At 33.4% G+C, this 16,689-nt stretch overlaps 1 protein-coding gene across 1 annotated transcript in view; it reads right to left on the reverse strand.

Annotated features, from left to right (window-relative positions):
- Nucleotides 1–1,132: 1,132 nt before the first annotated feature.
- The window catches only part of LOC149535197 (methionine aminopeptidase 2B-like), a 118,483-nt gene continuing 102,926 nt past the window's right edge, over nucleotides 1,133–16,689 (reverse strand). Inside the window, exons 9-12 of the mRNA XM_089807599.1 lie at nucleotides 9,835–9,931; nucleotides 3,321–3,464; nucleotides 2,974–3,191; nucleotides 1,133–1,724 (exon numbers count right to left, since the gene is read on the reverse strand). Coding sequence (XP_089663725.1) covers nucleotides 1,614–1,724; nucleotides 2,974–3,191; nucleotides 3,321–3,464; nucleotides 9,835–9,931 — 570 coding nt within the window. The 3' untranslated portion in view covers nucleotides 1,133–1,613. The remainder of the gene's footprint in view (nucleotides 1,725–2,973; nucleotides 3,192–3,320; nucleotides 3,465–9,834; nucleotides 9,932–16,689) is intronic.

Genomic DNA, 16,689 nt, shown 5'->3' on the forward strand with positions numbered 1-16,689 from the left:
ATGTAATTTGATAACATATATTTACCAAGATAAGAATGCGGTAGAAATGAAGAGGAAATGCATGAATTCATAGATTTTGGGAATGATGAAGAGATGGCTATGATTTAAGGATGAGATCAATGGTAGATGCTTCTTGAGAGACTTTCCTCATATCAAAGACAAAATGAAGGATAAGATGGAGGTAGTTGGAATGTGAGTGACTAGGATTGACCGACTTTAGCCAATGGATTTGACCATAAAAGGAAAGGAAAGGAAAGGAAAGGAAATGTCCTTTTATAGTCCACAGTACAAACCATGTTTGTTTAGGTCTACATATGGTGACAGCAATATGGACTACCCCATACTCTTTGCAAGAGGACCTAACTATGTTAAACAAGGCGTTCATACCCTACCTCCTAATAGGATTTGAAGGGAATAAGGAATATGTGCATCTAGTGAGACTAGATTCTTGGGTTTGTTGAAGGGAAAAGGGAAAAAGCAAAGTGTTCTTGCTTCCCCTTTATTCACAGATTGTGTTTAGGGTATATATATGTAATTAAAACATAATATTAATTATTTTAACCACATGGATAAGGTTGTTATATGTGGAAACAATTAGTATTTATTTATTTGATTTGGGAGGATGTAAAATAATGTTTAATTCAATAATACAAATGATTTAATTAAGTGTGAACTATAGGTAAAGGGGAATTGTTTAGGTGTCTAAATTTTCCACTCATCAATATTATGTTTAGTGCGAAATTATCAAAATCTACATAGATCTACAAAAAATAACTGTAAAAGGTAATAAATAAAAAATCCATCCTACTTAAAACTTGTCTTCAATACTTTTCCACAATTAAATGTCGTTAACTCAAAGTTCTGTGGTTTTTAGGGAGAACTCATTCCAAGCAGAACCTTGGCTATCAAAAAAGAGTAAACTATGAGAATTTCTATATTATCCAGATATTTACTTTGGCCATTTGTACATACCATACTACACTACGATCATGACACAGTGACCTCAGGAGATGCAAATTATTATTTTTTCAGAAAAGCTAGGGTAATCAAACATATATAGTATAGTTACTGATGCATACAGTCAAAGATCTTATCCAGTGACTCAAGAAAATAAAACAGAAACCAAAAAACATATCAAACCTCTTGACAGTAAATAAATAAGACATAATACGTCTGTTGTAATAGTATACAGTGGTGCTTGAATAAGGGATTCCATTACCTTCTTGTCTAAAACCATTAGCAAGGAATAAAAGAAGAGTTTATGATTAGCAGGACACTGCTCAATGCCCCAGTGCACATAGATATATAAAAATGAATCTACTGAATTTTCTGCACATCATCTTGTATCACTTGTTCGGATACAATAGACAGTTTTTATATCATAATCTAAAATGAATGAAAGCTTTAGAATTGACAAGACAATGGAGATGATTTACTAGCATTTACAAGCCCTCCGGCTAGATAGAGACTTGTACGAATGTTATATATCTTACAACCATGACCATGAACATCAGCACAATCCTTACCAGCAGTGTGACAATTTAAAATGCCCACTCAGCAACGTTTAATAGATGCTTGTGAAGTATTAGATGACAACTGGAAAGGAAAACTCATCAATAATCATCACCTCTGGATATAACCTCTTTGCAGGTTGGTCGAAGCAGAATAGTATGTTCAAATTGTGCAATATAACTTCCCTTTATATCACATAGAGGAGGGTTTGGCTGCAGATAGATAAGAAGGCATGCAAGCCACAAGTTTTCATCAGTAGACAGAATGGGAAATCAAAATGAAAAATGCTCATCTGCGAAAATCGAGCTGAGTGAAAAATGTTGCACATGTATATAAAGCAACCAAGCAAGGTACCCAAAAGGACAAGAAAACAATTTTTTTAGGCACAATTTTTCAGTCAGTATCTTCATGGGAATGCAAACTGATGCAGTGTGAACAAAGGTCAATGCAAATATTGAGAAAGCTTATAATTTGAATAAAAAATACTAAAGCATTGCACTTTGGCAACCAAGCGAACTCAGCGAAATAGACACAATCTAGTTTAGTGATTTAAACAAAGATATTCAGTTAAAGATTACAATAAACTTTGGGATTAGCATCATCACTCGAAAATCTCTTGAAAACATGCACCACCACCACACAGAAATGAAGACAAATCCAACCTTTAAAAGCTTCTTCCTAGTAATATTACATCTACAGGAGAATACGAATCAATACAGTCTGAACAAAGCTAAATGCCAAGATTGAGAAAAACTTATAATTTGAATTGAAAATACCAAAGCATTGCACTCTGGCATCCAAGTGAACTCAGCTAAATAAACAATCTAATTTGGTGATCTGAACAAGATACTCAATTAAAAATCAGAAGGAGCTTCAGGCTCTGCACCATCACTCAAAAATCTCATGAAAATATGCACTGCCACAAAGAAATGAAGACAAGTCGAACCTTTCAAAGCTTATTCTTAGTAACATCAAATCTACACTCAAACTGATAGACTTGACTACTTATGTAAATAGCAGTCACTAAAAAGAACAGAAAGAAACAGTCATAACATATGGATTGCAAGTAATGGTCCAAGTGGCATTTTATACTCGTAATTTTTTAAAATAGACATTGAAATGTAGAAATTCCACAGAACCTCAGAGAAAATATCTCAATTGGAGGAGCTATGTATGAACTCAGATAATCAAAGCTAATTTAATAGATCACACACCACAAATATACCAGAAGCCTGACAGCCTCCTTGCAATCTTGTAGATCAAATATCATAACAGCACATCATGCAATATCCTACTGCCATAATATAATATCACAGAATGAAATAAAGGAAATGAATGAAAAATGAAGTTTCATTGTCACCTTAAAAAAGAATTGAAAATAATAAATTTAAGATAAAAACAATCTGCCAGGACATCTTAAGACACATTAAAAACATTTTAACCAAATTGAACCACACAAACCTGAACTATTCCTGCATCACATAAGCTCTTCAGTCCCATCAGATATTTTGTTTCTCCCAGGCGATCAAGATAGCGTCGGCAGAAAGGTAATGTTGAAAAATTCTTATCTATTGTCGCTAGAAGTTGCTTTGCGCGGGTTAATCTTAAAGGAACATGCCCAGCTTCAAAGTTTTTCATGTAATGGCTGCATTCCAAGTCTTCCCTGACATACCCTTTTCCTGTTTAAGGAAAAATTACATAAGTATGTATTAGAATAGCAGAACTGTCTTAGCATTAGTTTGTTAACATCAATTTTTGAGCAGTAAGAACATACTAATAAAAATTAAGTGCAACATACATTTATATACCTGTTGAACCAAATGTCTCTATCGCAAACAACTCCCCCTCTTCCATCTTTGTGGCCTCTCCTCCTTTCACCATTGGAACAGATTTTCCAGCATGAATCCGATAAGGTGCAATACTGTGCCCATTCAAATTCCGGATGCTTTTTACTGGCATAATCAAAGAAGAGAATAAAAAATAAGAAAACTTTGCTCCTCATTAGATCTGTAACTTCATTCCTATTACCACACAATATAGAAAAATATAATTCACATTAGGTTTTGTATGGGTTCTTTTGTATGTTTTATACGTAAAAAAGTTGGAAAAAAACAAAATGAAAAAACATAATTTATATTTTGGATGCAACATCTCATCTTTTCTTTTTCAAAATAGCATTTCAATTTTGGAGACACTTAAAAAATATTATCTACAAACTAGTCTTGAAGTTGTTGTCCTGCATTTTGTCACTAAAAAAATGTAGGTAACATTACAAAACTTTTCCAATTAGTTTCATGTTTCTTTGAGATAATTCATTATTTGATCGGCTTCAGGTTACCATCAAGTCTTTTCTGTTTTTTCAATTTGTTAGCCTATACTTGATTTTTGAGGCCTTCAAAGTCCCTTTTAAGTTTTTGAGTGTTTGTTAGATTGTTTTAGTCTTTTTGTTTCCTTCAGTCTCTTGTCGCTTGCTTTCAGTTTTCCCTTCGATTCGATGTCTCTTGGAGCTTAATTGGAGTTATTAATCAAAAGATATCAAGGTTTAAGTGCCTAAAAGGTAGGATCTCCAAGTCCAATTGCATATTTAAAATATTGGTCTTAAATTCTAATGTTGAGCTGCACTTTTTGACAACTATAACTTAAAATGACTTTATGTTATGTTTTAAAGTTACTTTATCACTCTTGATTTATCACTTAAGTGATTTAAGTGACTATAGTGCACTTTATGTTATAATTTAGTCAAATTTAATGTTGAGATTGACTTTAATGTTCTATTTTAAAACATTTAAGTGAAATGTTACTTTTTGAAACATATTTGCACAGAACATATAAAATATATGGTGTAAATATGATATATGACACCTTTAAGTGATATCTGCTCAATAAATCAATTAGACATGTGCTAAATAGAAAGCTTAAGTGGTGCAACTCCATTACATGTTCTTTTTTGAAATGAGTTACATGTAAATGCATCTAGAGAACCCATTTTTGGCTTGGATATGTAAATGCTTTGCACATTTAAAACATGCAATCACTCCTAGAGAGTGCGATTTTGGCTTGGAGGTGAAGTTTTGGTCAAAATGCATGTAAGTGCATAACATGTAAATGTAAGGCAAGAAAACATTACATGCAATGGGCCCTTCTAACCCCGATTTTGGTCTACACATGGGTTATATGCATTTGCCTTGCACATTTTAAACTTGCATTGACCATTCTAAACCGAAATTTGCATCTATATCCAAAAAACGTCACATGTAAATGCATCTAGAGAGTGCAATTTTGGCTTCCAAGTCAAATCCATGCATTTGCATGACCATTTCCTACATGTGTTTGAGCTGGAGAGTTCATTTTGCTCTAAAATCCAAATGCATGACATGTAGAGGCTCCTCAACAACCCGATTTTGCTCTTTTAAGAAAAATGCTTGGACTTATTGCATATTTAAAACATGCTAATTTAACCTTCCAAGAACCCAAAACGTTGGAAAGAAAAAGTCTTGAAAATGCATTTACTGCATTACATGCACATGGAATCATCCTTGTAAACCCGATTTTGGCTTGGGCATAATTTACATGCATTCATATTGCATATGGGGACCCCGATTTCGGCCTTCAACTCCAAAAACACCCAAACACGTCTTTCCTTTGCACATTTTAAAGCATGCAAATGCCCTTGGAGAGTGTGATTCTCCTCCTGCACTCAAAATGCTGCATGTAAATGCCTTTGTGGAAATCGTTTTTACTTTCCATGCAAATACATGGCATGTGTTTGGTCTCCAAGAGTCCGTTTTTGCTCTCCAAGGGAAAACGTTTGAACTTGAGCAATACCAATGCAAATTTTAAAACATGCTAAGAGGCTTGAAGACCCGGATTCACATTGAAGGCATTCATTTACATCAAAAAAGTGACATGTATTAGCCTCCAAAGAAGTCAATTTGGACTTGGGAAGGAAGTATATGCATTTACCTTGCATATCAAATACATGTGTTTGGCCTCCAAGACCACAATTTGCCGCACCAAAGCCAAAAAGGTTGATGCAATAGGGCATTCTAACACCAACCTTGCACAAAACGTTGAAGGGAAAAGGATTTTCAAATCATTTGGCCAATTACATGCACATGCGTTTGCCCTTGGAGACCACGATTTGAAGCTAAACTTTGAATTTTTCAAAGATCTTTGGTTACCATATGCAAACACACTTGGAGAACTCGATTTTGAAGAAGACAAATTCATCCTAACTTCTCTTTCTTCCAGATTTTTCTCATTCATCTCCAAGTAGGTGTAAGGATTCGATTTTGCTTGCATTTCTTACTTGTTTTGCTAATTTGTTGCGTTCTTTGGCTCATTGCTATCCATTTGTTCAAATGTGGCCCTAGTTTTTTGCATTAAATTATTGAATAATCTTGAAATCTTTATCTTTGTTGCAAATGCAAAGCTCTTTCATTTGAAAAAAAAAATTGAATGCAAAGAGAAGTTTTGAAGTTGTCAAAGTTTGAGTCAAAGCAAGGGGTATGTCTTTCTTTTTGTTTCTAGTTTTTGTATATATCTTGTTGCTTATTTTGGTTTGTTTTTGGAGAAAAGTTAAGAATTTTCACCCAAGAATGCAAGTGCATATCCATTCTTTTATCTTCCATGTCAATCCATTTTCCAAATACAATCCAACTCCATCTTCCTACATATGCAATTGCATCTTCCAAATCCGATTGCATATTTACCTCGAGTAAAAATGATGAATTTTTACCACATGTAATTGCCTCTCATAAACTCAATTTTGGTGAAAGGTCACACTTTGAAATACCAAAACGATCATTTTGTGCATATCCATAAGCATCCAACTTGCATTCTTGGCCATTCAAAAGCCCAAAGCCTTCATGGATTCAATTCCATTAAAAGATGTTTTCCCTCTTTAGAATTCTATGTTACAGTGATCTCTTCAAGTCAAGATTGCCACAATTTCTTCAAAGAATAGAGACATCCTGTCAAGAAGACATGTTTTGATTCTCAGGAAGCAATTATTCATGTAGTCTCCATTTTCCCAGTGGAATCCTTGGAACTCAAGTTCCTATGGGAACGCACCAAGCATTTTGATCCGAATTTTTTTTTAGTAAAAGATGCTAATGGGAAAGTTGTTTTAAGTTTGCATCTAGACATCATTGAGGAGGTTTGCAGAGTCTCAAAAGTTTCAAAATGTGTAAATTTGAAAAAGGAGAACTCACAACAATTGTGAAATGAGGAAAAGCTTGATTACATCAAGTTTTCAAATGACAACGAGCAATTCATCAAAGAGAGTCAAAGGCTATTAAAAGATGCAACACCATGGTTATCAAGGTGAATGCAATGGCACGAAATACAAGGACTCCCGATCTAGCGATCATCCACAATTGCATCATCAAGTACAAGGCGTTTGCAGGCAATCTACATGATCGATTCATTCAAAATCAACAGTTTCAACATTTTCTTCAAGTGTATTTTCAGCTTTGTAGTTCCAGAAGATAGATTACGTGTAATTCGATTGCATGTAATTTGATTACACGAATGTTCAATGCATGTAATCCAATAAATCTTCTTTCCTAGTTTGACTTGGTCAAGGTGGTTGAGTTTTTCCCACCTTTTTTTTGCTTATTCTCACTCCTTTTTTCTATTTGAGGAGTTCCCCCTCATTGTAAAAATCATCTTTTATTTTATGCAAGAGAGTTCTGCCAAACTTGTGCAAGAAATAACTTTGATTGTATAGTACCAATTTGGAAGAAAAGTGAATACAAAGAAGCAATTGTGAGAGAGAAAATTAGAAGCTTTGACTGTGATTTGTGTCTATTGTCTTTGATTCATGTTACTATTGTATGTTTATTAGAGTGAGTAAAAGAAGCAAATAAAGCCGAAACTTTGACTTGGAGCAATTGTGGTAACATAAAACTAGAAGCTTTGGCTGTAGGTTATATTACTATCTGATATTCATGCACTTTGTTAAGTTTAACTTACTTTCATGTCTTTAACTAAAATAACTTATAGGATTATAGCATAGAAATCATCTACTTCTAGAAGCCTTTGCACACCAATAGCAGTGATTTACTTTACTAGTATAGAACAACAGGACTTAGATCCAAGCCGGTATCATTGTTTCCAACTCCTAGATAGAAGTGCTATTTAGAGATTTTCCTTGCCCATTACCTGCTCCACAAGTAAGTGGATTCTTTCCTAAAACAAGAGGAAAAAATATTAGTAACACCCTTCAAAATACCTCTGACTTCTTGCTTACCTTGAGTTGATCTAAGGAAAAGTGGGAATGGAGAGCCTTCCCTTAAGTGAGAAGGGAGAGCCTTCCCTTCAAGGTAGGAGAGACTTTGTCTCACACGCTGTGGCTGGTCATCCTATTTTGTGAGCAAATTTGAACAAACTGTCGGTTGCAAAATATCCACCCAACAAAAGTGTTGTTTGATGCTCATATGAAACAATAGTCTTGATGGAGGAAACATTGTTAGAACAGAAATTTTACTACTGTTTCATGTGTGATGAATATGGTTTCATTCCAGCTAAAGCTTATACTACCCAAACAACATGGTTTGAACATTTATACAGTTCCATCTGACCTCTTAGTGTCATACAATACAAATTCTAATATCATGTTATTTTCAACGTAGCAATCATCTTGACTCTATAATCTAATTCTAATATTCTACCATCTGTTTATCTTTATTGCTCAATGGCAATACCACATAGATGGCGCATGGCAAGATTATCACTGAATGGTTTCTTCAAATAATTACTGCAGCTTTTGTTCAATTAGTTACAAATTCTTACAGGAAAAACTATGAAATAATTTGGAAGGGAAAAATGCATTTAAAGACATGAAAGATTTTGAACACTTGCTAAACAAATATAGTTAAAAGTCCCTAAAATTATATGAGGTATTAAGAACTGTGTATCATAATTGCATCTTTTGTAAATGACAAATTTTCTAAAAAATAAAATAAGAAAATTCTAAAAGAATGCCAATTTGGAAGTACCTATAGCTAATTGATAGTATGGAATTCTTTAAAATATAAGAATTTATAAAGCATGCACATCATAGATCGGATATTTTCTTAAATGAATAAAATAAAATCTAAAATATGTAACAGAATGGAAATCAAATTACACAGTAACGAGATAGTAACAAAGAAAGAAAACACAACATTAAGACAAGACAGAAGATAAGCTCAAACATGGATAGGAGCACAATATAATCACATTAGTAAAATCAAGATTGAAATCTACTCACATTGATTAGACTGCAGGATATCACTAAGGTGAGGAATTCGTTGTCACAATGGCCCAGGTCTACATATTAAAAAGCATACCAAGTGTGATATGGAAGAGGACATGATTTTCTCCAAGTTAGGAATCTAGAGCCGTGGAATTTATGAATCCAGAGTTTCTTGAGTAAATATTATATGCAAATAAGTGCTCTAATGCCGTTTTCTATAGGTACATGAGAAGATACTGTTTCATTGTTGGTTGAAGCAGATTTTGAGTGGATCAAAATATTGTAGGCTCATACCATCCATAAACTTTAAAACCATCATCCATGCATAAATATTAGATATTGAGAACTTCATTGTCACTGTACAATTGTAAATGAGAGAAAAATAAATATGTTCAACCAAACAAACAACTAAGACAAGTTTGCATAGAAATGTCTGTGATAAAGAAATATTAAATTATCTGCCCACGGGTGTCTCATATGTCACTTTTGAGTCTTTGACATAACATTTGCCCTATTCCTTAGCACAAAACATTTTCAAGAAACTGGTATCACATTGGCGGTATCATAAGGACTAAACTAGAGCTATGGTACAGAAAAAAAACAATAATCCAAAACCATGAAGAACGTTAAATATTTCCAAGAATGTGGGATGCAAATATCCATGCACACAAGATTTCCTCAGTGAAGCCCAAATACATTATTAAAATGTAAAGCATCTACAGGAGAAATGAGAAGTGAATAACTATATCTCATGCTTCAACAAAGCATGAAAATGGAATGAAGATTCAAGGAAAGGAACTCAATTTGACCTGACGTAAAATTGACAATATGCATAGGAGGATTGATTGTACATTCACATTGTGTCCTCCAGTACAGAGTCTAAATTCTTATCAGTTTTGGGCCAGCCTATACTTGCCCTTCATAAACCTCAGTCTAGTATCTTGGTCAATTCTGGATATTCGCCAACAGACTGGCATATTGATTGGATCAAAACCAGAGACTGTTTGGCAATTTTAAGATAGAGTATAGAAACACAAGGCAGAAAAGTACACGCACATTAACCTTGAAAATGATTTTTGTACCTTGAAACATCTTGCCATTAATTTCAACTTCATAGGACTCCATAACTTCTTGGATTGCTGCACCAACATCACATAAACGAACATCGATGCCAGCTTCCTGAATTGAAAATTAGTAAACTATTACAATTGATATGTATATAAAATGAAGTTAATATTAAAATTTGCAGAGAAATATGTTTGTGTGCTGTGTAAGTCCCTTGCTTTGTGAGTATTTCTAACATGCATGAAGAAAGGTAGAAGAGATGACTGGTGGAAAATTGATCACTCTGGATGTTACGAGTATTGCTGCAGGGAGTCCGAAAATCCCACAAAATTAAAACATCAGAGTGTTTTGAAATTCTTTAGAATTTATATTGGATGATATATGTTGCAAGTGCAACACATTAATTACCCTTCCCAGACCAAAAAAATGTCATACATCAGCTAAAATCTTAGTCATAAAAACAACTTGCAACCCAAAAACAAAATTGTAGCTCAGCATATGAATTTATCATTTTGCCCAATATTGTAGTGGTGTAAAATGGCCAAAGCCATCATTATAACTCTGTAATTAACTATAATCCATCTATGAACACTTTAGCCCCTCCTGCAGCCATTAGATTCGAATGACAAAAAATTGTATGTTTAGACTCTCAATCGTTCATAAAAGTGGTCACCAGCATGACCGCCTCTGCAATTATGATTTGTTTATAACGCAACAATCTGCCTAAGGAGTAGAAATTGAACCATGACAATGTTTCTTCATAAGAACTGATAGCCAATGATAAAGTTCCTCATATATAGTCTCAAATGTTTCATAATCATCCTTCTATGCATTTCTGATAAAACTATGACAATATTATTGGATTAAAACCAATAACCAACAATAATATTTGTAGGTTCAGTAAATGCCCCTTTGATACTACTTATCTGTTTAGGTCTTATCCCAAGTTAAAATGCATCTTGGAAGACACTTTGTGTCAAATCTCTTCTTACATTGGAAACAAAAAGATTGTTCTCATCTTGAATTCAATATTTCATTTAACTTCTTTAAAAAGCTTGAAAACGGTCTTTCTGTTCTTTGCCATCCACCCTCACCTCCTCACTGCCTTCCAATTTCCTTAAAAAATGTATGAAAATTTGGATGCACTTTCCATCGTGTGGCAGTTTTGACAGCATTTTGAATATTTATGAAAAAGGAAAGAAATTTCAATATGTTTATACATTTTTGCTTTAAGTTATCCATTCTGGTACTGATCCTTGTTTGGGTTTATGGATATAGATCGTGGGTTTGGGTTGGTTTGTAAAAAAATGTAAAAAACACACAGATATATATATAGGGGAGAGAGAGAGAGAGAGAGAGAGAGAGAGAGAGAGAGAGTCTTTTGTCTTCTAAAGTACATCTACCAAAAATCCTAGAATAATTATTACTACTTAGAATCTGCCATCTTTCTGTATATTCTTTTCTATTGCCTAGAACTACTAAGTGTCTCAAATAACCTTGTTGCAATCATGTGTTATATTAAGTGTCTTGGAGAGTTTATGTCCTCATGAGATGTTGATTTGGAGCTTGATCTCTTCATCTCACACAAACATACTACTATGGTAGCACCCAAGTTTTAAAATAGAATGAAGTTTTTTTGTTGTTGTAATGATCAATTGAATGACTTTCCTCTTCATTTCTACCACTAAATAACACCCTAAATCTAGTGATCTACAATTAATGGAAGTTAATTCCTTATTTAAAAGTATCTAGCTAAAACTAACTAATCATTTCTGTCAATAATTTCTAGCACTTAGCTACCCTATTACCATTTCATATAAATGTAGACTAGAACAATTTACAACAATGGTCATCAATTCCACCATCAAGGGTGTCTAACTAAAACAAAATTGATTCTAGTCGTTGGTGTGTTTAAGTGTTGTACCTAGTAGGTTCTTCTCCTAGGTCCTAAACACATATGTTACTCAAGTTTACATAGGGACCACATAAGAACATTCCCACTTAAGTGGCATTATCACATTACCCTTTTTCCACCTTAAGTGGGACTTTGAATTTTAGTGGAGGTGTTGCACAATCACTCTTCCACCTTAGGTGGGTGACCAAGGGGATGATAAGTTTCCAATTTATGTATCGTACCATAAGATTATGACACTAGTTATAATCTTACTTCGTAACTCACCTTGGCCTCTTTAGCCAAGCGGTCTCCTACATATGATTATCTAGTCTATTGCATATCGAGATCTTGGGTGGCTATCCCCATAGCCAAATCTTACAAGTTAAGCCCACACTGCTATGCAAAGTCACATTGCTGTGCAGGGCCACACTTTAAAAAAATTATAGGTTTTTAAAGTCAAATTATTACATATGTTTTCTATGTAAAGTTTTAATAAAAAAAATACTTTTTTAGTTTTGAAATAAAACCTTTACAAATTAGTTAATGTTTAATTAAAGATTTAAAAAATATATTTAGAAATTTTAATCAAAACTTTATTTTTTCTTTATTATAATTTTTAATAGAGTTTTTAAAAAGTAAATTTATATTTTCTTTATTACTTAAAAGTATTTTTAAACTTTAATAATTTTTTTAAAAGAAATTACTTTTTTTAATAAACAAATTCAAAAACAATTCTTGTCTACCTACTAAGCTCGTAGTGAGTGACTGTTAGATATCCCATGTGGTAGTCATTGTTAAAGTTGTACTTCAGTTGGATTGATTCGATATACATTATTGATATTGGTAAATCATCATTTCCTATATATACATACTCATGTAATAATATATATATATATATATATATATACATACATACATACATACATACATACATACATACATACATACACACACATATATATACATATATATCTATTATACAAATTATTATTAAATATATTAATTAGATGATGATTAAACCAATCCATGTTTCTCAACATGGTATCAGAGCCTAACTACAAATGCAACAAAACAAAATTATTTCCATACAAAGAAGGTTGGATAACACATGAACTTCAATTTGGTCCATGTGCTTGCAAGTCTTTCCTAATAGAAGAACAAAAACTAGTAGTGGTAAGAGAGAATAAAGAGATCTTGACATAGACAGGAACTGACCACATTAAAAGAAGATTCTCAGGCCGCATCACCTCAATGTACAGTGTAGGAGGAAGGGAAAACCATATAATCAGAATATACATGAGTTGCAGACAAAATAAGAGGACCAATTCAATAGAGCCATTATAGATCTACAAAGGACACTTTCTAATGCATCCCACATTCTCACATTTTAAGCAACAACTATAATGTATACAAATTATACTATTCAAACCATTACATCTCAGATGCACTTTATACTATCCAAATAGTGGTTACGGAAAGATATTCATAGACATCTCTGAGTATTCATCAGTGGGATTAGATGAGGAAGTAACATAAATGGATATAATATATAGGAAGTAGCGAACATGATTTAAGGAATATACAGTTAGAAATCCCAATAGACAGTGAGAAATATATCGATTTGCTATGATGGCTATCGTCTAGATTAGGTAGAAGCAATTCATCAACAACCATTAAGTAATGAGTAATCGATGGGGATGATAGTGTTCAAAAGGAATCACAATATTGTCTAAGCCTTAAAGGAAGTAAAACAGAAAAAAAATTCCATTAGTAATAAAGTATTATCGAATGCTGTATTAAGAGACTCCATATAAATATGCAATGTATTTTTTTTTTGTGAAGGAGTAGAAGATAATTCGAATGCCAACGTCTATACCTAGAGAAGAAAGAGAGTCGGGTATATCACATAGTAGGAAATTAGGAACCATTCCTACATGGATTTTAATTCATAGTGTTGACAGGTTGTCTCTTTCTACAACCTTATTAATAGAATTTAGCAAGGGAGCTTTCACACAAGTCAGACACTCATTGTACAGATCGATGCATAGTCAGCCTTAAAGAGGAGCAAATACAGTCATCGCATACATAGTCTTGGTTAGACTCGGGGATCAAAGCACATGTCAATGACTATCATATCTGCTACAACCATCCAATCACAAGAATATTTCCATAAAATAAAGGATAGTGGAAACAAGAATTATATTGGTTGCTTTGTAGCCACAAGGAGGATAACAATGAAACACATGCTCAAAGCAGCAATCACATTCGTAGCTTGAGTTGATATTATTGCATATTTCGTTATAGATGCCAAGGCAAGTAGTGTGATCGAAGAAAGGAAGACAATAATATTTATAAAAAGGTGATGTATGTGGCTAATAGGCTGATGCATAATCTAGTTTGACTTGCATTGGCACCAATGTGGATACTACCAAAAGTCCGACTTTACTTGCCACACAAACAAAGTTCCCACCACACATTTTTTTCATAGAGAAAGAAGGAACTAACATGGAAGAATAATCATTCAAAATAAAGGATACCGTTAAAAGAATTCCAATGTCTGCATGGGTACATGTCCATTATTAATTTGGTGGGACTGAATTCAAAGCAGTTCTAAGGTAATAAATACCTCAAACACACCGATCTCATTATAATAAAGTTGGGGGATGGAGGTAGTGTCTTGGTAGAATTTACTCATGCCTATGGGGTAGCATCACTTACATGTGGCATTTCACATCAAGTGACATCTTTCAAGATCACAAAACCTTATCTCAATGTCAGAATATGCTTCAATAGCATAATAGAAATGACATGGGATAAAAGCACAGAGATAAAGAACCAAAATATATGACTGAAATCCTATCTAAAAATGGCACATAATTTAAAGCTCCACTCGGGCTCATGCCATCTCAAATGCCATTGCACTCTACTATCACATGTCCACGTGGATACCACATAAATAAGTTAAAACTAACTCACAAAGAAAATTGGTGACGCTTAGTTAATAGATAACTTTACTAAGAAGGGATACAATTTCAAATAAAATGAGACACAAGTTCACCTATATCTAATGAGAAGATCAGAGCATTATCCCAGACCGCAGATTGTATATCCTTGGAGTTAAACATAGATAAATATGGAGAAAGAATTGGAAGAGCATCACATTAATAGAAGACTGTGTCTCACCAAGCACAATTTCGAGCACCTATTTAGGTATAAATGTTCCACTATTACTAAGGAAGGTAAGAATGTAGGGGAACATTATAATTTATTGCTTTATGAATGTTTGATTAAGGAAGATTATTTATAAGGAAGGCATGAATATTTCATTTTGTGAATGATTTCTATTTATATGCAAAGTAAATGAATAATCATGATGTACTAGGAAATGATGACATTTTAATTCAAAATGATATTGAATAATTTGTCATCTTACTTCCATTATTGAAAATACAAAATAAAGAGTTATGTTACTACCATTTATGCTATTGTTAGTAATAAGCACGAGTTAAATTACTAACATTCTAATTAAAAGTTAACATTGTTATTTCTATATGAGATATGTGCCTCAATCTTTTCCTCCTAGAATGTTATTGCAGAAAGAGGGAGATTGAGAATCAGAGGGAGTTTGATAGTCCATTACAGGCAACCTTGGACAAAGAGGACACGATGTTGATACTACGTATACTTGAAGCTTTAGAAGGGAAGCATATTATCTTTTATTATTTTCACTCATGTTACTATAAAATCAAACAAGTACATTTGGATAAGAGAGTCATTCATAAACACGAGCTTTTTAAGCATGAATATACTCAGGATATTGTATCAACAATATCATTCACAATAATACGTTGATCTTTGAGATCATCAAATCATACATTAGGTATTCTAGAAAGCCAAGGCTTTTGTGTAGACCTTGAATGTAATGCAAAATTGTTTGAGAGCATAAGAGTGGGAATTTCACATTGTAGGGGGGAAATATAATAAACAATGTTTTATTCCCACTTGAACCATCTTTAGAAAGGAGATGTTCCAATGTGCAGATAAATTTTCCTATCTTTTACATTTATCCACTCATTATAGTCTCTCTTATTTGTAATTCTATACATACTATAAGGGTTATTTGCCTTGATTTTTTCCTTTATGTTTGAGGATGTTCTTACAAGAAAAGAATGTTGGTACTTTACACATACTACTAAATATTGGGTAGACTCAATCTAATGATAGTAGCTCCAAAGAACCTAATGATCAAGAATCAAGATGGATAAAGTGAGGTTCTTGAAGCAAACATCATTGATGACTAGGATTATAAGATCCTTCTACATTAAGAGGGAGTATGACACTTCTTCTAATGGCAACGCAGGAGCTTAGAAGATTGATACTCAGAGGGAGTCTAGAAATACATGTGTGTGACTGCATGATGTTGATGGGCCTACTCCTATGTATATCATGAGGAAGTGATGACTTGTAACCAGAAAATCAGAAAATTAATATCAAATTCAGAGTGAGTTCGACAGGCATCCTTGGGTGAAGAGAGCTTCTGAGGAAGTAACTAAAGGACCTGACTTCTTAGGATTGATGTTCAGAGGGAGAATTTTGTGGTGCAATCCTTTGTAAATGATATCTTCTCTATGAGGAGAAGTTCTAAGTAAAATTTACTGTAATGTATTCTTCTCTATGAGATAGAATTGAGGTGAAAGTCTTTGTACCACCCTCTGACTTGGTTCATGGTGGTTACTATTTCACATATGATATGTAATAAAAGGTGACGATCTTTCATTGACATATATAAACAGAAGGTAACCATTGCAAGGTGACGATCTTATAAATGGTAGACCTATTATCATGACATATTTCATTAAGTTGTCCCAGAGTGTTGGAAGTTGTGATAACAAACGTATCAACTAGAAGGTAACTATTGTAAGGTGACGACTTTATCAATAGTTGATCTATCTCCTAACACCAAAATGTGTTGGAGCAA

Source organism: Cupressus sempervirens, chromosome 10 (assembly GCF_028749045.1).
Source record: "Cupressus sempervirens isolate cs-2001-9-10 chromosome 10, ASM2874904v1, whole genome shotgun sequence".
In the NCBI taxonomy this organism is placed as follows: Eukaryota; Viridiplantae; Streptophyta; class Pinopsida; order Cupressales; family Cupressaceae; genus Cupressus; species Cupressus sempervirens.